At 46.2% G+C, this 22,845-nt stretch overlaps 1 protein-coding gene across 3 annotated transcripts; it reads right to left on the reverse strand.

Annotated features, from left to right (window-relative positions):
- Positions 1–12,739: 12,739 nt before the first annotated feature.
- eefsec (eukaryotic elongation factor, selenocysteine-tRNA-specific) lies at positions 12,740–22,812 on the reverse strand. Of its 3 annotated transcripts, XR_008950063.1 has the most exons (8): positions 22,125–22,812; positions 20,615–20,822; positions 20,393–20,489; positions 19,821–19,985; positions 18,757–19,377; positions 16,739–16,895; positions 16,111–16,208; positions 15,444–15,653 (listed from the first exon to the last, which is right to left on the reverse strand). XR_008950063.1 is itself a non-coding variant. In XM_057029810.1 (7 exons), the coding sequence occupies exons 1-7, from the start codon at positions 22,426–22,428 to the stop codon at positions 15,472–15,474; spliced, it is 1,734 nt and encodes a 577-aa protein (XP_056885790.1). In that variant the 5' UTR covers positions 22,429–22,810; the 3' UTR covers positions 12,740–15,471. The 3 variants fall into 3 exon arrangements, 2 of the variants coding, with proteins under 2 accessions (XP_056885790.1, XP_056885791.1); XM_057029810.1 differs by lacking the exon at positions 16,111–16,208 and having other exon boundaries at positions 12,740–15,653; positions 22,125–22,810; XM_057029811.1 differs by lacking the exons at positions 16,111–16,208; positions 22,125–22,812 and adding an exon at positions 21,065–21,437 and having other exon boundaries at positions 12,740–15,653.
- Between the last annotated feature and the right edge of the window lie 33 nt (positions 22,813–22,845).

Genomic DNA, 22,845 nt, shown 5'->3' on the forward strand with positions numbered 1-22,845 from the left:
TCTAGAGAAAAGTTGCATTTTAATATTTTGATTAATCATTATCAGTCCACAGCTGCCCAGTGATTAGCCTGATGAAAAATGTGTAATTATTTTTGCACCACCGGTAAGTTTATGTGAACATTTAGATTGACGTCTAAGTCAAATAAAATAGAGGAAATGGATTTCTAGACAGCCTGCTGCACCAGATGGATGGCTTGATTAATGAAGATTGACAAACTGATCGGGCAGGATTGACGACTCGGCTCCAACGAGATGGTTCCAAACACATTTGGTTGTGACAATCAAATACAGTGAGCTGTCTTCTGAGTCAATCCATCATGTGCTTTCTTTTTAAAGCAACAATCAATCCAGAGAAGAACAGGTCTTAGACAAGAAGAACGACAAAAAGTATTAGTGGGTGGGTTACAGAGTTTTAAAGACACACACACACACACGCACGCACACAGACACATGCACGCACGCGTGCGCGTGAGCACACACACACACAGAGCCTGCTGGCTGGCATACTGAAAAGGATTTGTTGGACAGCACGCGACTGTGTCATGGCAGCGAGTCCACCTCCTGTCAGCTGTGTTTGTCTACTCTGTGTGTGTGTGTGTGTGTGTGTGTGTGTGTGTGTGTGTGTGTGTGTGTGTGTGTGTGTGTGTCAGGGGGCAGACAGGCAGTCTCTGCATGAAAGAACCAGAAAAAGAGATCATGTAAATCTTCTTGACAAGAGCGAGGGATGGAGAGGGAGAAAAGGCGGGGGGCACGGGTGAAAGTTGAAACAATCACTTCTTCTTTTGTGCAGGTGTTTTTGTGTGGCACCGATTTTTCACTGCACAGGGCAGAGTAAAGAGCGTGTGTTGTGTTGTATTGCGTTTTGTTGTCTTGTGTTGTGCTGATGTGCCAGACTTAACCAAATTAGATCAGTTCAGGACAGCTTTCTCCTTTGGTTAAACTTGCCAATGATTTGCATTTGCCCTTTAATAAATGTAACAATCGGTGTGTGTGTGTGTGTGTGTGTGTGTGTGTGTGTGTGTTTACTTTCAGCTGTATCAACTTGAGTCAGCTTTATGAAAAAAAGTCTCATTTAAGACATCCACCTCACAACATATTTTAAAACAATGAACTATAAATTCCAAAATGTCCCCATTTCTAAACTTTAAGTGGAAGATGATTCAATGACAAACTTGTCAAGCATGTCATCCAGTCTGGTCCAGGCATTTGTTTCCGTTGACTGTTGCTAACTTGAATTAATGTTGATTTTACTCATTTACCAAAGGCTACAATTAACTGCTTACTGCAGTTTCTATTTATTCTAAACATATATGTAAACAAACTTGACATGGCTTCAGCCTCCAGAAAACACTTTGTTTTATTTGAATTTGCTTTCAACCTCCTGTCAGTTTCTTTATTGTCAATAGCTAACAGCAAGCGTTCAGGGAATATGAGGCCTGTGAGGATGATGAAAGGAAGAGTGCTCGCTCTGGTTCTCATTACCCAGTCTGAGGACAATACCGCTTCATTAGCAGCAGCATGTGCTAAATATTATTCTGACTCCGATGGCTATCACACTCCTGCGTAATAAGATACAGGCCCTGCAAATGTGCGCGTTATCGATGTTTTCTCTTCCTCGCTTCTCCAAATCCCGCTGTTAGCTCTGAGCGAGTGTGTGAGCTAATGTGCGTAGACGTTTGCGCAAGTATCGGAAAATTCCGTACTACTTGTAAGCTACTACATCTCTGTCCTCCTGCGATATCTCTTTTCACGTCCAGGACTTCAGGGCCTAGGTCTCATATCTCCCTTCTGGACGATTTAGTAGAATTATTCAAATGAAGGAGAAACTTTGTCTGATAAAGGCCCTTAGATGTTCTTTAAGGACCTTTGAAGGTTGCGATGGAAAGGGGATTCCTCCAGAGTCATTCTCTCATTAAGGATGATAATTGAGATCTGGATGGGTTTGATATTCACCATTAAACTAAAGGACTGAGCTGGTTACTGAGCTGGAGAGAACAGATGAGTTCAAAGCAAAGGGAATTATTCCACGATTGGTCACACGGTTCGTTTCCCTTCTGTAGAGTAGCAATATCAAAGACCTCTGCATGGAAATTGTGTGTTTTCAAGACCTTTAAATGCAAATAAATCAAAAGGCAAGTTTTTAAACCACAGAGAGCAAAACTGTGAGAACCTGCCATAAATATGTACAATATCACTGCATTTACGCTGGACTCTGGAGTTGATGGGCTATTCATTCAGGCATTATGGCCTCCCAATCAGAGCACGGAGATCAAACCTGATGTGAACCCAGAGAGCTGATAATGGCCGTAGGAGTGATAAAAAATCCTGGTTCTGTAAAAGATCAGCAGCCGCAGAGCCATGCAAACCATATGGAAATGTGCACACACACAATGGCATTCTATCTTTGCGAGGACCCCTTCTGCCAAACATTCCCCAAACCCAAACATTATTAAAGGCCCAACCTTTACCTAAACCTGAACCCAACTCTAAGCTCAACCTTAAACCTAAGAATGAACCCTCAAACAACCCTTTAAATCAGCCAAAATCTCCACATTGCTGTTTTAGTGCATGTTGTGGTCCTCACAATGTAGCCTATGCATGGACACACAAACACCACATTCATGTTCTGCCTATATTAACCTATTTCAAAACTATCACTATCAGCTATTTCTCATCATGGGTGGAATCTAATCATGGAATACGCTCAAACCAAGAGGATCATGGGAAAACTCTCACCATTTCCTGTTGGAGTCCATCCTTTACCTGCAGAAACATAAACTCTACAATAATAACTCAAAGGTACGAAAGAGAACAAAATCTGAATTCCCTTTAACCCGAGACGGTAGTTTTTAGGCAGGATATTTGTGGACACTGGAGACTATTTTCACGGTCGAATGTGGCATCAATGCGACTCTTACCTAAACCACAATTTACATATCTCATACATTTTCCATGCTGCCTGAACAAACATTGGGCAAAGCATGTTTTCTTTGGAAAGCAGCAGATTGTAATGTATTCAAAATATCTCAAATGCCGCCCAGCGCTGACATTTTATAGTCAGAGGAGCACTCATCAGCGTGGAGAAATGACAAGCGGAGCGTTGGAGAAAGCAATTGCTTTATTGCAAAGTCGGAGCCATTGTTCGCTTTGTCAGATGCTGTTTGTAATCTTTGCAACAATAAGTCACGCGTGTGTACAAGCCCGGCAACAAAGGCGCTCCTAAGAATCCACATTCAAAGAGCTGAGGAGAGAAAACAGGCTGGAGGGGAAGGTTTGAAAGGCCTTCCGAAAGGTTAGAGCCGGGGACAGATCGCCGTCTGAAATTACAACAGCGTGCTGCAGTGATGGAGGTGATAACGCTGTGGGGTGAGCAGAACGCCGACTCTCTGAACCTCAAATCACCTCTCGTTCGCTCCACCGTGAGCCCAGAGTGGCCGCGCAAAAGACCTTGACTCCTTTGAAAGGGGCTCTTTGGAGGTCAGACGAAGGTGGCGTACAGGAAGGAGCTGGGAGTGCACGATGTAATCAGAACTTTTCATCTAATGGCGTGTGAGCTTAATTTCTGTGTGTGTGTGTGTGTGTGTGTGTGTGTGTGTGTGTGTGTGTGTGTGTGTGCGTGTGTGTGTGTGTGTGTGTGGTTGTTATTTTTGACATTTCTGCTTTAGTTGATTTCTCCCTGTTTTGGTTCCCAAAACATGAACAATGACTCACGCCTACACACACACACACACACACACACACACACACACACACACACACGATCAATGTCATTAATTTAAGAAACAAATATATTGTCAATGATTAAATTCTTGTGGGTTATTTCCTGTCTACTTGCTGTGCTGCTTATCATGTACATATAATCTCCTCTTGCACAGACATGATAGGAAACGACAGGATTGCATTCATAAGATCATCAAACCGGACCCTGTAAATGCTGGAACTCACTCTGTCCATCCTCTACATGTCTGCATGCATGCGCACGTGCACGTATGCTTCACCTCCCCGTCACCCCTCTTCCCTGGGTGGGAGTCCATTTCCGTCTCCTGATACATAAATAAATAAAGGGTTCTGTAGTGCCCCAGGACTGGGTTGGAAGAGACAGAGTGTTGGGGAAAGGGAGAAAAAGAGAACGGTGTTGGACAGGCGGAGTAGAAACGGCGGTGCTGATGGTGGGGGAGTGGAGGGGGGGGTTGATGTAATTGTTTCCCAGCCGGGGAAGTTCAGTCTCGATGCGACGGGGCCGCCTCTCCCCGTGGAGCCCACCTCCACTCGCTCCCAGACAGGCCGGAGAGGCCTCAATCAAACACATGAGCCACAGAACATGACCTGGCGAGTTCAGCAGGAAAAGAGGGGAGGAGGAGGGATGCGGTGTGAATTGATTGAATTACACTTGGCTGAAAAAAAAAACAAAAAAAGAAGAAACAAGCCGCCATGTGTGGGACCGACAACAGAGAGAGCGACGGGCTGCGGTTTCTAATGACTCCACGCGCTGATTCCAACTGTTGTTGTGGCTGTTCAGTAAAAGGCTGCAATATCACTGCAAAAGTGAGTGTATGTGTATGTGTGTGTGCATGTGTGTGTGCTGCTTCTGCCAGAAATAATGAACTAAGGCAAAGAAATAAGGTTAATTGAGTTTGTTTTGTTTGGAGGCAATCTAATGACGGTGAAAGAAATCAAGCGATGCCTGTTGGGGACCATAGAAGAGGAGCCACAAGGAGCCAAGAACTGGGAGATTTTGAACAAATACATCTGCATTTGTCTTCTAGGGCTCACATATCCTCCCCTCTGCTCTTGTCTCCACCCTCACAGGAGAATTATAGCTCAAAGCGGCAAAAATAATTAAGCCCCCAAATTTATTCATCTAATTTAAAATGTTTTTGCACAAAAGTGTTGTGCGCCGCTTCTCTAATCCTCACCGTGTCGACGAATCAGAAACAATTAGTTACTTTTAATACAGCAGATACAAGACTTCTGCGAAAACTGGACGCTATGGATTCGGCTCCACTTGTTGCTGAGACTTGCCTCTTGTGTTTCTGCCCCCGCCGCCACCGTTTGCCCCCGCAGCCCTCGCCACGGCCGGCCTCCTTCGCCTGTGTCCGCCTTCTTAAAACTACTGCTGTTTTCTTGCCGAGCAAAGCATTTTGGGGGGGCAGCACGATGCAAGTCCAGCAGTAAAAGCAGATCTAAATGTAGAAAACAAGAGTAATAGCAGGCGGAGATGCATCCTGGTGCATTTGCTTAGATTTGCACGAGGCTCGGGGTGGATTTGCTTCCCGTTCCCGGCGTGATACCGGACGCAGATCACGTCTCAGTGTGCCTCTTTCATACGCCTCATTTAAACTTACAAGAGGCTTTACGCTGAGAGACGAATCAGCCGCAACATTGTCAAAAACTGGACCGCACAAACATTTTCTTTTCCAAAAGATTTTTTTTTTTTAATGAGATGCTGTAAAATCCAAGGCAGCAATCATTTCCAAATCTTCCTCATCAGTGGAGATATTGAGGTTTGGGTGTAATTACTCTATGACCGGTTAGTTCAGGCTGTCACTGCTAAGGTCACATGAATAAGTCTGCATATTTGTCTCTAATTAAGCTGCTAATCTCGAAGATCTGAAAGCCTGAATCGGCCCTCTATTCTGCCTGTGCTGATCTCATCTCCCTCCACCGGGTTTCTCTCCCCGCATGCTCTTTGAAGTGAGGGAGGCTGAGGAGTTTTCATTTATTGCTTATTTAAAACAGCATCTGACCCACACGTCGCAGCCCGCATCACACCCAGAACACGCATGAGAAATGGGCGCTGCCGCTGACGTGGGGGGGCAGCCGCTGTTATTGTTGCAGTGGTCGTGACATGATTGAGCTGAGGTAATGGCTGCCTTATCTCTGCAGCAGGCTTAATAAAAGCTGCTCAAAGCTCGTCTCTCCAGGTGGGAGTTTTGTCATTAAGCTTCAATATTACACTTTGCACTCACCCCGTAACCATCTGCTGTGGGCTCAAAATGACACACCGGAAGGTGTTTAAAGCCTTGAGGTTCAAACGGATCAAAGTGCTGAAACCTGAACCTAAAATGTCGTTCCTCCTGTGGGTGCGATCCATTTTGGGCTGGCTTGTGTGTGGACAGTCAGCTGCGTTGGCTTCATTCGTAGCACGCAGCATTTTCACAGGCAGCTGGGGTGAACTGAGCACCACCACTGCTATGCTCTGATTAAAGAGAATGCAAAAAGACCAACTAGTTTCATACATATTTATATGTATGAAACTATATGTATATATGTACATATTTTCGCTGCAACAGGAACAGCGAGAAGGCTGAAAACAGCATGGCGGGCGAGAATTTATGACAACCAGAGCAAAAGAAACGAAGCGACGGGAGGACGGAGGGGAAAAAAAACAAGGTGTTAATCATGATGGACGACGCTGTTTTTCATCTGCAGGAGCAGGATGTCTGTGCTGGTGCGTGGTGTTGATCGTATCTCCACAGAAACTCCCAGATATCCTTTCCCTGTCACTCCCAACGCTGCTGTAACAGCCTACATTTCCATTGTATAATTCAGCAAAAATCTCCACTCTATATTTCTATGCTAGTTAAAAACATTAAGTTAATAAGGGCAAAAAAAAAAAAACAGAACTAAAATCGAGGGAAAAAAACAGAACTAAAATTGCCCACCCTCTTCATGTGAGGTGATCTGGACATCGACCTCTGAGTTCATTGAGGGTCAACCTCCTACTGCGTGAGATACACGCTGGGATTATGTGGATTAATAGAGAGAGGGACCAGTATGGAACAGACTGGGACCAGTGTGGCTGTGCTGGGCACGTCTCCATTAACTCTTAAGTTAAGTCACTGCTGTGCAAACATACATACCCACATTTCAAACATACTGAGAATGCTTTTTATTTATATCCATCTTATTTATTCAGCTTCTGATGTTCCATCAGACATCTGCCCAGTGCACCAGACCCGAGGCTTGAGCCAGCGCCAGTGGTGGCAGCAGCAGCGGCAGCAGTGGCAGCAGCAGCGGCAGTAGCAGCAGCAGCAGCAGCGGCAGCAGCAGCGCGTTAGCAGCAGCAGCTACAGGAGCAGCAGCAGCAGCAGCAGCACGGCAGCGGCAGCAGCAATGGTAGCAGCAGTGGCAGCAGCAGCAGCAGCAGCAGCGGCAGCGGCAGTAGCAGTAGCAGTAGCAGTGGCAGTGGCAGTAGCAGTGGCAGCGGCAGTACAGCGGCAAGCAGCAGCGGCAGCAGCAATGGTAGCAGCAGCGGCAGTAGCAGCGGCAGCGGCAGTGGCAGCGGCAGTAGCAGTGGCAGCGGCAGTAGCAGTGACAGCAGCAATGTTAGTAGCGGCAGCAGCAATGGTAGCAGCAGCGCAGCAGCAGCGCCAGCAGCAATGGTAGCAGCAGCGCAGTAGCAGCGGCAGCGGCAGTGCAGCGGCAGTAGCAGCGGCAGCAGCAATGTTAACAGCGGCAGCAGCAATGGTAGCAGCAGCGGCAGCAGCGGCAGCAGCAATGGTAGCAGCAGTGGCAGTAGCACAGCAGCAGCAGTAGCAGCGCAGCAGCAGCGGCAGTAGCAGCAGCAGCGGCAGCAGCAGCAGCGCAGCAGCAGCGGCAGCAGCAGCAGCCAGTAGCAGCTACAGGAGCAGCAGCAGCGGCGGCGGCAGTAGCAGCGGCAGCAGCAGCGGCAGTAGCAGCAGTAGCAGCAGCGGCAGCAGCAGCAGCGCTACAGGATCAGCAGTAGCAGCAGAGGCAGTAGCAGCGGCAGCAGCAATGGTAGCAGCAGCAGCAGCGGCAGCGGCAGTGGCAGTGGCAGCGGCAGCGGCAGTGGCAGTAGCAGTGGCAGTAGCAGCGGCAGCAGCAGCGGCAGTAGCAGCGGCAGTAGCAGCGGCAGTAGCAGCGGCAGCAGCAGCGGTAGCAGCAGCAGCAGCAGCGCAGCAGCAGCAGCGCAGCAGCAGCAGCAGCAGCGGCAGTAGCAGCAGCGGCAGCAGCGGCAGCAGCGGCAGCAGCAGCAGCGGCAGCAGCGGCAGCAGCAGCGGCAGCAGCAGCAGCGGCGCAGCAGCGGCAGCGGCAGCAGCGGCTGCAGCAGCGGCAGCAGCAGCGGCAGTAGCAGCGGCAGTGGCTTGTGCGTCTACGTTACGGAGGCCCGTGAGGCCAAAACAAGACCAAAGGTGGAAAAATACACCAGGAAATAGAAGAACAGTCAAAGAATGCTGAACTGCAGCGATCGGGTTACAGGAACACTCACTGGACAAATCAGAAGCCTTCACCCCCCCCAAGATGCTTCTGATAAGATGAAGCCACGCTAATTGGAGCAACGTTTCCTTGTATGAAAGCTAACGTGCAGAGCCCGTCGCCCCATCCGTCCAGATGATTTCCAAACACGTCTGCCTGACTTCTTCACCCCAACGTGGCAAATTCAGAGAGGAAGAAAAATAAATGAATCCTCAGTTTTAATGGTTCATTTCCGTGTAACGCTCCCATGAAGCTTCTGGCCAGTAAAAAAAAAGGCAACATCACAACCTCAATCCTGGATTCAGTGTTACATTCTGGCATATGTCATGTATGAAATTTGATTAAATCTGATGGACGATTAAAAAAATTATCTGATTTTATTACTTAATTATTCCATTTAGAGATGAGGTGGGCCTAACGGAAAGAAAAGCAAAGAAGAGCCTCAGATAAGTCAATGACAGGTAAAATATGGGGAAAAAAAGATATCTGAAGTCAATGAATAAAATTTATGTGTGGATGCAGTAACCGACAGTTATATTGATTTGTGGTCCTTTAAGACATTAAAATTCAGCTGTTTGTTCTGTAAATGATGTTCTTAAAGAAAGAAGCACAGATGCCTCACAAAAAGAGATAAAGCGGCTAAAACATCAGAAAACAGATTTCAGCGTAACAGCATGCCTGCACTCTGAATTAAAGATGCAAACAGATGATTTTTTTCCCCCCAGTAATACACACTTTGTGCAGACACACCCTTAAAGGACAGGCAGTAACAAAAGCAGTAAGAGAGCAGAGAAAGGTCTGATGGGACTCCATTCCAAACATTAAACACAGCGTAAATTAACCCATTAGAGTCTCATAACGTGAAATGTGATGAGGAAATATACCAAACCCAAAGCCGTCGTGGGGACAGAACATTTCTGAGAGCGTTCGTATTTCCAGAATTGTTAGTATAACTTCCAGTGAAGCATGACCGTTACAGAAGTGCCTGTATTGTTGTACAGGATGCTTATGTGTGCATGTGTGCATAAGTGTGTGTAGTGTGTACTCAATGTCAATCAAGGCGGTTTCTAATTAAGAGCTGCTGTGCAAGGTTGGCGATTGTTGCCAGGGAAGGAAATCACTATCAGCATCCCCATTTTCATATGAATGGGCTCCTTTAATTAGACTGAAGCGCTAATGGGAGCCTATATCAAAATAAAAGAATGTTTTACCAGCTATGTAAGAAGTGGACCAAAGAAAAGCCAGATGATGACATATAGGAGGAAAAGGAGCTGAAAGAGAAACAAATGGAGTGAAAAGCGCGGAGATTAACTGCTTCTGAGCAGAAAACAGATAGCTGTTGTCTTTGAACCTGTAATGTTATTTCTGCTCTGACGGAGGTTCAAAGAATGGTGGGGGGGGTGGGGGTGGTGTCCAACTTTGGTGCACAAAAGGGAAGAAGAAGGGAGAATAAAATGTCGACTTGCATGATGTAAGTCTGGTGGCGTGTGTGTCTGAGCGAGAGAGAGAGGCAGGAAGGGAGATCTCAGATGAAAAGCAAAGAAAAAAGTCTCCCATTGTTGGACTGTGTGTGTGTGTGTGTGTGGGGGGGGGGTTGTCAGACTTGTGTGACTGCTATAATTTCTCCATTTGAAGGTTAATTAACGCTCGAAGTAAAAGCAACAGGGCTGCAAATCAAAGACGGTAAACAGTCCTCCAGCCGCTTCAGGGGATTATTAGAAAAATAAATGAAAGCTGCGTAAAACAATTAAAAATATTTGAAATGTGAACGGCAGAATCCGCTGTTCTTTGACTCAAAAGATCAAGCGAACTAGGGGAAAGTAAGGATGCGAGCACGAATGCAGGAGCACCGTGAAAATGCCCCCTCCACAAATGTCTCTGCGGAATTCTGAAAACTTAGCTGCAGAACAAAAAGAAAATATAAAATGGATATTTGGATGACAGGTTTTTCACTCTGCATCGGCCACTTTAAGCAGCGGGGGCCAGTGAGCAAACAGCATTAGACTCAAGCCACAAAAATGTGTTCGCCTCCTCAGAGAAGGAGACAAAGTAAAGAAAAATGAGATGCTGGAAGTTGGGAGGGCAGCAATTATATGAATGATTTGAGGGCTTTAGCGTGAGAGTGTCAGCAGCCCCAATCTAGCAGACCAGAGGGATGTGGGGTAATTAAGGAGGAACACGACCGAAGGGGCAAAACAACGGGGGGAAAAACCAAATTAAAGGTAGGGGTGGATTAGTGAGGGGGGTGAAACACTTTAGTGAAGTTCAGCCCAAACATTTGGGAGCAGGAGTAAGTGGGACGGCGGGCGGGGGGATGAAGAGTTTGGAGAAACAGATGAAGACGATTCCTGGAGGCAACTGATTGGGACTCATTTCAGAGCACATTTGCATCAAACGAACCCCCCCGTCCTGTTGTTTATGAGCACTATCCCCGCTTTCTTGCCGTTTCTCTCCCTGTCTTTGTTTGTCTTTCTGTCTCCCTTTAACTCTCTCGGCGGAGCTGTCCCTGCCTCGGCCTCCGCTGCCCCTATCTGATGGGCGGCGGGCCACCGTTTTCATAAACACGGGTTTTGGAGGGACGGCGTGCGCACATAAACAGCAGCACCTCGGGCCTCCGCGTCAGATCGGCTCTGAACCTCTGTCACTCACCCCGCTCTTCTAAAAGCCCCATCAGGCCGGTGTTTGGCGCGGTCTGACAGCGTCGGCCTCTCAGAGAGGTTCCAGACAGAACCGCAGCCATGTTTAGGTCCTCCTGTAGATACATACCCCCCCGTGGACCATCAGAACTACACTGTCCCCGACTGTCAGTCCAAATTTCACTCTGTATACACAACGGGCCATTACGATCCACACAGCAGAGAGCTCAGGCTACAATAACTATCCTTTAATCTAATAACCTCTGTTTACCATATACACAAAGTTATTCGGGGGTTCGATTCTGGTTCCGTGGAGACCCTCTCAATCTGTAAACTGTTTTCTTTCATTACAGAACCATTCGGGGTTTCCCACAGCGGAGATCGAGTGGTTCATAAGTGTGCTTTTCAGAAAAAAATCTCTTAAAAAAAAGTCATAGCTGCCTGTCGCAGACCATCCAATCCATCGATACAACTGTCGTCAGCCCATTAAAGAGACTTGTTTTTTCCTCGCATTTGGAAAATAAAGAATTCACAGATACCGTACTTCAAATGTTCCACTTATATCAATAAGCTCAGCAGCTCTGTTGTTAGCATTTTACACAGAATTCTCCCTGTTTGGCAGCAAACAGCAGAGTAGCTGTGAAGGAATGTAGAGCTGGTTCAGATCTTTGCAAATGAGGCTGCACGTGTGGAGAGACCCACACGTGCAGTTTATACTGGGAAAAAAAGCTGTCATCGTGTGTCAGTAATGGCCCAATCCTGCTAAAGTCTGTTCACTAAATACTGCACTTCAGTCTTGTTGGTATTTTAAATTGTGTTTGGTCTAGTTTAATTGTCTACAGGTGATATAGTAACTATGTTTTTCAGTGTAAAATAAAACAGTTTCAATGGGTGTTGTCAATCACTGAGTTATGATTTCTGAAGGGATATGTTCTTTGGAAAGGAATTCTATTTAATTGTGAGCATCTTTCTGTGTGGGTAATGCAACGCTGGGCTGCGTGACGTTGAAGGAATGAGTCAGGACTGGTTTCTTTGTGTAGGACCGTTGTGTTCGTTGCGTAATCTAAACATAACATCTACCTCTGCAGTAGACCAAACACCCTGCACGGCTCCTCGTCACGCTGTAAAACAAGCATGAAAATCCACAAATACTTGACTCCTCTTTGGCATTTCACGTGACCCCGCTGTAGGTCTTCTAGGTGGCGATGGCTGGAATGGGCGCTTCCCGCCATTGTGGGGTCCTTGCGGCAGTAACCCGGTGCTCAGGAGTAAACAGCTCCGGGCCTGTTCGCTAAATTCATTACGATGTTGGTTTAACGTCATTATTGGTCATCTGAGGCTCTTTAAAGCACTTAAATTTTCCCAGATCGAGTTGGACAAAGAGAAAACCTGGAATATTACTTTTATAATGTATTTATATATACATGTATGGGAAATACATGTCTCCTGAGTCCCTATTTTAAGTGTCTTTGAAAGTATTGTAAGTAAGCAATAGACAGTAAATACACACTGTAATATTTAAGTATTTGTTTTTCATATCATAATTTGATTTGATTGAAGCTGATACATTCAAACTTAGCTGATTTTACTCAGACAATGGGACAAAGTGAAGCCTGAGTGTGTGAAAGTGAGACAACAACAGCAGGTTTTGAGAACAGTAGGTGACACTGTTCAAGGTGGTGACCTTTAACCCCGGCAAGTCTGCTGAGCTCAGCTGTAATGATCGACCGCTATTGTTCGGTCAACAGCCTCCGGCTCCTTTTACCGACTTTACCCTTCATCCTGAGGTGATGAGCACGGAGACGCGGACAACAAAAGCAGTTTTAAAAAAAATGGCAGTTTTGAATGTGGGTGTGTGTAAAAGAGAGACGGGAAACAGGCTGTGTCATCAATAAATTGCTTTATTGAGGTGACGGCCCAAATTTGCATCTTTTTTTTTCTTCCGTGTGTGTGTGTGTGTGTGTGTGTAAGTGGGCACACGAACAGATATGCAAACAAGTTGGCAGTGATGTAAGAACAAAGGTGTTGAGTTTCACCCCTGCATCAGCTCTGTACGTGCAGCAATGACCGTCCACACAGAGAATTTGGTTTATTCGGAGCGTTCCGGGGTTTGTTTGTTTTTAACGCTCAGAAGATGAAAACACGTAGTACGTTTAGTTGGAATGCTGAGACGGTTGGTTCAAACTCCCTTCATTTCAGTCAAAAACAGGTGATGCTGCTGGAGGAGGAGGAGCAGGAATGGAGAAGTCGGTTGAAACCAACGATAGAGGGACACAATGGCCACTTTTTTAAGTTAATTATATTGGGGGTGGGGGGGGGGGGGATTGTGTGTGTGAACTGTCTCCTGTCAAAAGCAGCACCTGAACGCATCTGCCGCAGCACAACGCGGAGACGCCTTCAGACCACAAAGAAGGAATCTGAGACAACTCCACCGAAGAGAGTACTTAAGCAGCCCCCGCTGGTGAGATTAAACGGTTAATTAATGCGGTTCCCATTTATCAGTCAAATGACTGCTAATTAGCCTTTCCAGGCTTCAGTCCTCTGGCTTCAACTGCATTTAAACTGTGTTTGCCCCTTTGACTTGTCAATATTCTGACCCCCACAATCGTTCCGCCTGTTTCTTTTCCTTGTGCGTCTGCTTGTTATCTCAGCTCATCACTGACGGTTCTCATCTATAAACATTCGGAAGCTCACACGCTGACCCCTGACATCTGGCTGACCTGGAGGTCACCTGGGGGGGAGAAATGGTTGGGCAGAGAAATAATGCTGCCTTATATTGATGGAGGAAGATTTGGATCGAAAAATGTCAAATAATCAGGTATATTAAGTACTATTATAATAGATGAAATGGCTCTGATAATTCAATCAGCTTATTCAATTCAATTTAATTCAATATAATGTATTTTTGTATGTATTTCTATGCCTCTCCTCTCCTACCTATTCTCTCCTCTACCTGTCCTCCCCTCTTCTCCTCTCTCTCTACCCAGCCCCCCATCAGCAGGAGGGTCCCCCTACGTGAGCCTGGTCCTGCTCAAGGTTTCTTCCTGTTAAAGGGGAGTTTTTCCTTGCCACTGTTGCTTGTTGGGGGTTAGGCCCTGGGATTCTGGAAAGCGCCTTGAAACAATTTTGATTGTAAAAGACGCTATATAAATAAAGATTGATTGAGATTGATTAAGTCATTGAATCACTACAAAGTCTATAAATTCAGGACATCTCCAGCCTTTCTAATAATTATCCTCCGTGTGTTAACAAGCGTAATAAGAGTCTGGTTGTTCAGGCTGAAGTGCTGGTTGACAGGATCACTGTCCCACGTCGGGTATCATTTCTCTTGGATATCTATATATGTGTGTGAAAAGGAGAGAAAGGGGGGGCGTTCAAAGGTGAAACCAGTCAGCTGTGCTGCCGTAGCCCTCTTGTTACAATCAGCTACGGATTTAAAAGCGGATTATTGAGTCTCTCCCAAACCTCCTCACCTAAGCAGAGAGAGGTGGTCGTGTCTCCGTCTCTCGCTCTCTCCCACACACGGAAAACAGGATTAGCACGCATGTTAAAACACAGGCGTAGAAATGTGGCGTGCCCAGAATGTGTATTAGTGCCCCACAAAAGCAGCTCAATTGAGACAAGGACGCAAATGATTCAACAAGATGACAAATTGATTCTGTTTATAATCATATTCATGATGATGCATCTTAATTATGGACGACGGAGCAGCAGAAGGGGGCTGAGATGAGATCCTGGAGGTGCACTATCATGCTTGAGGAACGATGACGTTTAGGATCCTAAAAGATCACATGACCACTGGTGGACAAGCGAAGGGTTTTCATTTCAATTAAAAAGAGAATAGCTGGATCAAGAGGGAGAAACTGGAGACAGTAGAGTAAAAAGACAGTTTTTTTTTCTTCTTTCTCAGCTTTCTAGAAGGGACCAATGGAGATAAGACTAAAAGGGCTGTCACTCAGACGAACAATCCGTCCACTGTCCCCTTTCACTCCCTCCCTCCCTCCCTCCCTGCAGATTTGACAGATTCCTGCTGGGATGCTCCCGCTGTTCCCAGGGACACAGTTTGCTGACATCATTGGTGACACGCTGAGTGTCCGCCGCCGTCACTGCGATGGCCCGCCACACGTGGAACATAAACATAGAGACCGGACCAGGCATTTCTTAGCTTATAAACCAGTGGATCAATAACAAGTGCATTTCTCCTCCATTGAGCTCAGACTGGTGAAACTACCACGATCCCACTCTTCTGTGATAATGGAAATCTGACTGAAATCAAATCCTTTTTTTATTGATTTGTATTAAATCAGAGACCATTTTGAGGGGAAATACAATAAAGACCAAAGTTAAAAGATTTAAATCAGAGAATCAGAGTCTAGTTTCGTCTAAGCTGACTCAAATGTATCACGTTTTCAGCAGCGCTTGAGATGATCTAACATGGATTGAGTCCAACTCCAGGAGAGATAATGATGCCGTGGTTCCATACATGTTCAGAATTCCACATTCCACCATAGTTTTTCCTGAGCAGACGGTCTCCATCCCCCAAAACAACTGAGAGAAGAACGTTATCGGCACCTGAAACCAGGTCTAAGGCACTGCGACAGTCAGGCTGAAGCCGTCAATGCTGGATCATCTTTTTATGGGGATCAAAAATGTATCTTTTGAAACTCAGCTGAATGCTAACAGGCTGGGAATCGTGTTTGGGCTCCTCTTCGTTTGCTGGCCCGCCTTTGCTTCCACCTTTGCCTTTCTTCTTGGAGGTAGACGTTAACAGATTCCTGGTTTCTAGGCACAGGCCCTCTACAGGAAAAAGAAACAGGCAGCAAAACATCAAATATCAGGTCAAATCACATGAAAACAGTGGATGACATCATTACAACAGGGGAAATATTTGCCCAGGATAAAAGGTTGATTGGCTCCTACACAACCAATCAGAGGGACCCTCAGGCATTTCACACAGAATAATAAATCTACAGAGTGTGATCACACCACGCTTGGTTCATGGGCTAAAGTGCATTTGTGATAGACATCGTGACAGAGTTGCTATATTTAATGCTCAGTTTCCTGAAACAACAGGTGAAAATGAGCAGAGAAGCAGTCTAGATGGTTCTGCGGTGCTGTGTCAGACCAAATTTCTCTTCCTTGGCCTTTATTTTTAGTCATCGTGAGTTATTTCCAGTCAGCTGCACCATGCTCTTTAAGCCTTTTCACTCCAGAACTGCCAGCATGCAATTAAAAACATGGCTCGCATTATCACGGTGTACTAAAATGTTGGGGATCTTGAACGCTGCTTGAGGACTTAGCCTTGAGAATTTTACGAACCGGGAAATAACAGTTCAGGTAGAAAATAGCGATCTGTAAAACACAAGCAGAAGTGATCGCTGATGTAAATGATATGAAGGATGCTGCACACTCAAAGGTTACTACTCAAAATCTATTAAAGTCTCTAAACGTGACCGCATCAGCGAATAAAGCCGAGCATGAACACGGCTGCAGTATTTTTGCACGTAAAAGACGTCTGGAGGCGTTTCTGAGGCTTCCACGAGGCAGCAGATAGGTAGGTAAGGTTCTCTTTTTAAACGTTTTGCTTTTCTCTTCCCTCCTGGTACACAGCAGTCGGGTTCAGAGCCACAGAAGGTAAAATAAACACAGAGCAGACTTCCCCCGGAACACCGGCAATCCCCAGAGGAATCCTGGGAATGTGGCTCAGGATGTCGGGCCTACCACTCTTACCGCATCCTGAAAAGTGTCCACTGAGGCTCCGATGTCAAGAGGGAGGTCTGGGTGGATCAAGCTACGCACTCAGAATGACTGCGGACTGAGCGACTCCATCCAACGCTTTGGGCTTTGACTACAGGTGTACAACAATCTCGGTGAATCCTTACCTGGAACGCGGATCTTGAACTTCCCACTCTGCCCGAACCCCCCCTCGATAACGCCGCTTTCGCCCGTCGACAGCGTGACCTTCAGCCCCACAAACAGCTGGAGGTTGGTCTCCTTCTTGAACAGGTTGCGGCCGATCACAGAGTAATCGTCAGTCACCTGAGCGGGAAGAGGGAAGAGGCTCGTGAATTGTGGCGCCGATGACAGACACGAAAGCTCCGAACGTGATAAATGCGATTTGACGCGCTCATCGAACAGCGCGTGAACATGTGACACGATTATGACTGTAAAATTGCGAGGACGTCTTTTGGTCCGAGCTCCTTCACGCTCCATCTTCTGCTGCCTAGATCTCGTGGTCTGCCATGATGTTGCTCATGAACGGGATGCGAGCGGCGAGGAGGGGCCGCTCGGTCGCCCTGCACCCTCATGTGACGCGGCGCTCGCTGTCAGACACATTCTTTGTGCCTCGCCGCCTGACTGTCTCGCTGTCTCTCTTTCATCCTCCTGCACATTTTATGCTATATTTGTTTGTATTCCTTTGGTATCACCCATCACTAAGTCGATCTTAACCCACCACTAATCTGATAAGAAGAGGGCACCGCTCTGTCTCTGACTCGGCCCCTACCACCAGCTCTTCCTCTTTCTTCTCTCCAACCCTCTCTCGCTCCTGAACATTTGACCCTGCTGTCCTTAAACCGTGACTGATGTGCTGATTAAAAAAAAAAAACAGAAGGCAGTTGCTGAACACGTCCGACAGACCATGTGAATTGTGGTTGGACGAGGCTGTCGCATCTCAACAATGTCAGTCATGTGTTGCTGGTTTTATCTATGGAATTCTACAGTGTTGAAACATTACTGTCTCTCTCAGACGAATGAATGACAAGCTGAACATCACATGACCACAGTCTGACCTGTGACACACGCCGTTCTATTGCTGATTCAGAGACCGGCGCTGTCGACAGCTCGAGGTGCTAACAGCAGGAAACTGGCTCGCACACCCGACCTCTGACCTGAACATAACCCCGGAGAGAGGCACACGCCGAGAAACTTAACTGTGCGGCCTAGAATGACAAGCAGCTCACATATGCAGATGACTTCTTCAGATATTGTCAGCTAAAATGCTGAAACCGATCAACAAACAACACCGTGTTGATAGTGGGAGATATGGATCAGCACGAGCTAAAGTTTGTGGTTTGTAGCACAAGACTAGAAGAGCGGCCACGGCAAGAAAAATCAAAACATCTTGTGTGTAAGAGAGACGGAGGGATGCAGAGCTGCGGACAGATGAAGATGAACTCCTGTGGGTATTCTTGCGTCGCTCAGGTGTGTCCAAACACCGCCAGCCTCCGACACCTAGACGGGACAAGTGGCGTCAGCCGGCCACCCACACAAACCTCTGTCTCACAGCATGAGCACCGGCATGCGTGCGTGCCTACGCTAGCCAGGGCTGCACGGCCACACTTATGTGTGCGTACACGTCTGTTTACAAATACACAATGGGGGCTCTGTGTGACAGGCATGCTCCGGCAATGAGAAATATTCAGAAGAGGAGCAGAGCGAGACGCAAGACAAGGTGACAGACAGGGCACGGGACTAAGGGCAGCGCGGCTCCAGCAATAGATTAAACCATGAGAACTGAGCCATGATTTTCAAAACATTCCAGGAATAATGCGCAATTGTAGAAAATGAAGAGTGTGTGGGTCTGTTTTTTTTTTTTTTTAATGCAACCTTCAAAAATCAGGATTTTCTTTCAGATATGTCCAAAGCTTGTGCCCCTTGATTTCCATCACCAGACGATATAAAATTAAATGCTGACTCCCATTACTGAGGTTTCTTTCCCCAAAATGTCACTGATAGAGATCACCGGGAAGACGAAGGGCTAAATGTAAAGGTTTACTGCATTTGAATGGTAAATGTTCTCTCGCACGCATTGTCAAGACTGACCCGACCCTATCTGGACAAATTCTTGTTGTTTGACAACGTTGATGGAAGACAGAGATAGAAAATTGTAAAGTCTCACCCTTTCTACTTGTCCTTCTTTGTGTTTCAGCTTGTAGATGTGCAGGCGAGGTAAGGAGGTCTCTGCATACCCCTTATCTTCAAATCCATGCAGCAGGTGGCCATGGAAGGCCAACCGGCACGCGTTGGCGTGGATGTCAGTGTCCAACTTGGAACCAATTACAAGGCAGAGCGAAGGACATGTGACCGGGCGATCAAACTCTAACAAAGCCCACTGCTCGGGGTCGCTTCCTGAACTGGTTAAGTATTCATCCTGGTAGAAGTACTCCCTGTCAAAGTTGAAGGGGGTCTCAAGTGAGCAAGGGGGTGGTCTTGTGTCCGACATGTTCTCTGAGGCACCAGCGGGTGGCAGGCCAAAGAAGGTCACCTTTGCCATGACCGTCTCGTGGCCCATGGTGATGTGGAACTTGGCCCGGGTAGCCAGAGAACCCTTGAAGTAGCTTATCTTCCTTGCAGAGATCACAGCTGCATAGAGGGTGCGCAGGGACCCAGGGGTGCACACGACGCCCCGCTCCAATAGTTTAGGGTCAAACTGTGTCACACACACACCCACGCGATCCCCCTGCATCGCACTGGACACGGGCTTCCGAAACATCTGCACAGACTTTATCTTCTTGGTCACCTGGTATCAGAGAGGAGAAAGATCAAACTCAATATTACGATTTTTATCAATTAAGTAGAAAAACATTTTAAAAATGCAGGAAAGTTATAATTGCATGGCCTCAGTAATATATAGTATAATCTTCATAATCAGTTATTTATTTATTGTCGGTGCCACAGATTGACTGTTAATTTAACGATCTGCTGCCACCACGAGGCGGCAAGAAAAACTGCAATTGAAACCAATGAGCTAATGTACACATGGTTTAAATTATCCAGCTCAAATGATGTAAACCCCCCTCCCCACCCCCTCACACACACAATCCCTTTATCCTCCCCTAACATTAAACTGACATCCTCTGAACCCTCCATCCAAAAATATCTCCGAATTTCCATAACTGTGATGCGCTACATGCTTTTAAATATGGTCTTAATTCTGAACGCTGGCAGGTTTGCGCAGCCAACCTTCAGGGCCGGGATTTCCACTGTGTCATTGATGGCCAAGGAGCCCTGGAGGACTGTTCCAGTCATGACTGTTCCCTGACCACGGATGGAGAAGCAGTGGTCCACAGCAATCAGCAGGTCACCTCCGGGGTCTCTTTTAGGGAGGTACGTCTGTTTCTTCAAAAGCTGAGACGCACAATCAGAAGTGCAAAATTCAGTTGGAAACGTTGACACTCAGATGGAATATCACACATATCCACGCAGTCGTCTGGCTCTACTCGGCGGCAGCTGGCCAGGCTCTAATTTCTTAACAGTGTTTACAGGAGATTGAGTGATACCAAAGAAATTGCAGTAATTGCAAGAAATGTTGTCTGCCGGTTTGAAAAATTTTCCATGAACACCAGTAGGACTTCAATCAGCATTTGCAAGAAAATACAACACTTTTGTTCGCTTTATGTGGCCTCTCAAGCTGTAATTAGCCACAGGGCTGATTTGAGTTCACCACTGCTACCTCAAAACTGAGAATTTACGTTGTCCTTTAAATGCCTGATGTTTGAGAACAAAAAAAAGAACAGAACGGTTGTGAACTTTACCTCTATTAACTCTGGGACTCCTTGAGGCTCCTCCGTGTCAGGAGCCTCTGGGCCTCCGGGCTTTGCTGCCACGGCGATGACTGGACAATCCTTAAATCTTACCGACAGAAAAGTCATATTTAAAATACTTAATGCTGTATTGATGAGACTGTGGTTAAAGCGACAGGGCTGAAGTAACACACAGACACACACACACACACACACACAAGTGCGCGTACACACCTTGTGTTTTCCAGTGTTTTGTGAAGTCTCTTGGTCATTTTCTCAATAGCACTCTGGCGCTTGTTGGGTGGCAGTAAGTCAGTTTTGTTCAGGACCACCACCATGCACGGGCAGGTCAGTTCTCCTATCAGCAGACACTCGGCAGTCTGAGTCTGGACCCCTTTAACAACATCCACCACCAACATCATCAGGTCAATGATCTGGGCACCTACAAAGGAAGGGGAAAAAAAAGACACATTTAATAGGACAGATGACGTTTAACAATGTTGGTCATTCAAACTGTGCATGAAAAATTAAACAACTGTGAGAAGTAACTACAGAAATGATGGAGCCAACAAGAAACAGAAAGGACCAAAAATAACAGTAAAACAAGCATAGAAATTACAGGAGGGGAGCAGAAAGGGAAATAAAGTAAACGGCTAGAGGGATGAAATTAGAGCTGCAGCTCACTTGGTTGTCTTTCCTCTCCCTCTTTTCTTTTCCTGGCTTTGGCAGTCTCTCTTTCCTGTGTTCCCTTCTTTTCTCTCATTCTATTTGGCTTCTTCTTTTTCCTGTGCTCTCCCCACATGGGACAGGAGGGGAAGTATAATACATACCCCAATCTCCTCGCTTTCCTTCCTCCTTAATCTACAGCATGTGCCACCCTACGGACTCATGGGCTTGACATAGTGAGGTGATTTAAACAGCATTCACTATTTGAGGTCAGTCGGTTTCAATGCCAAAATTTCAATTTAATACAGAATTATTTTCACCAAATCCTGCTTAGATTATAGAAGTGTTCATACTTTAAGATAGACAAGAGAGAGGACAAAAGACTATCTTTCTCACCTACTTATCACAGTGCTGAAGTTATTTCTCCTTATGCACGAACACAGTGTCAAAGTGAATAACAGCTCAATAACCTACCATCGGAGAGACACCGCCCTCTGCTGGACAGTCAATAGTTTAATTCACTTTGGGTGACAGAGCGCTACATCTTCAAAGGTTTCTTTATACATTTTTATTTTAACGCCGAAACAAAATTGGAAGCACCTACGGCCACTGAAATGGTCTGTAAGAGCTGACAACCTCAGTCAAAACACAATGTCACCCAGATGTAGAGTGTCACCCACTATTTGAGATCTAACATTTGTGATTACAGGACATCTGGCGGGATTTGTGATCTCTGTAAATATGCTGCTGAGGGAAAATACCATATTTTCTCTCAAAGGCTGCAGCTATGAGTTAGATTTCATTAACAGGTCAGGAGGATCTGGTCTCCATATCACTTCATGTTAATTCAGTAACTGCGCTTCCTCTACTGCCTGCAACGCTGTTTAGCCTTGAAGCCATATTAGGAAAACTCAATTTCCTCTAATATTCTCAATACATATTCAGGCTTGCAGAATATCAAGGACTGTGTTTAGCTAAAATTACAACTGATCTCTGACGCGTTGTTCAGTCAGTGATGCAACTACACTGCTTACATTTATCATCGACTCCAGCCCAGCTCAGAAAATGTACCACTCACCACCAATTATAGTACGAATGAGAGAGGCATGTCCCGGACAATCCACCAGGGTGAACTGCAGACTGTCATATCTCTTCTGCCCTCCGCTGTCACGGAGATGATCGGGAAGATCCACTGTGAAGGAGGAGAAGCCGAGATCCAGCGTGATTCCTCTCTCACGGGACTGGGGATTCTTGTCGAAGGCAGCCGTGGATGCAGTGCTGCTTAGCGCCCTGGCGAGCGACGTCTTCCCGCTGTCGACATGCCCCAGCACCCCGACGTTAAAATTCAGCGTTTTGACGTGACTGTCAGCAGAGTCTGACATTCTGACCCACTACGTTTTATGCACCGTTCGCAGATTCCTTTATTTTGAGGTGAATCCCTGAATGCAATCCACGCAAAAATGTTATACGGCGTTCATTGTTATCTATAGGCTTTTCGATCGTCGACTGTCGCCCTAAATACCAAATTAAGTAATTTCTTTAAGCCTTCAAAAGCGCGACGCAAAGTTTGTTGCGTCAATGCACTTCGTCCCCTCGTCACGACGATGCTAAAGCGGAACAAATGTGAAGGAACCGCAAACAGAAAAAACAAACATCTCTGTCAGAAATGTGCCGTATTATAAAAATTCTATAAAAACTCCACCGACTGATTAAAACGTAAAATTGCCGAAATCTGCGTTTTGTTTTTTCGCAAAAACGTTTTGGGTTTAAACGCGTCTGGGTGTTTCTACTACGACAAA

The sequence above is a fragment of the Takifugu flavidus genome, chromosome 4, assembly GCF_003711565.1.
Source record: "Takifugu flavidus isolate HTHZ2018 chromosome 4, ASM371156v2, whole genome shotgun sequence".
NCBI lineage: Eukaryota > Metazoa > Chordata > Actinopteri > Tetraodontiformes > Tetraodontidae > Takifugu > Takifugu flavidus.

Bases quoted from the DNA above. Each gene is read 5' to 3' on its own strand.
- eefsec (XM_057029810.1), bottom strand. From the start codon at position 22,428: ATGTCAGACTCTGCTGACAGTCACGTCAAAACGCTGAATTTTAACGTC. The intron at 19,378-19,820 runs GTTGGCTGCGCA...CTCTGATACCAG, and splicing joins TGGAAATCCCGGCCCTGAAG to GTGACCAAGAAGATAAAGTC. The intron at 16,896-18,756 runs GTGAGACTTTAC...CTTCCCGCTCAG, and splicing joins AAGAAGGACAAGTAGAAAGG to GTGACTGACGATTACTCTGT.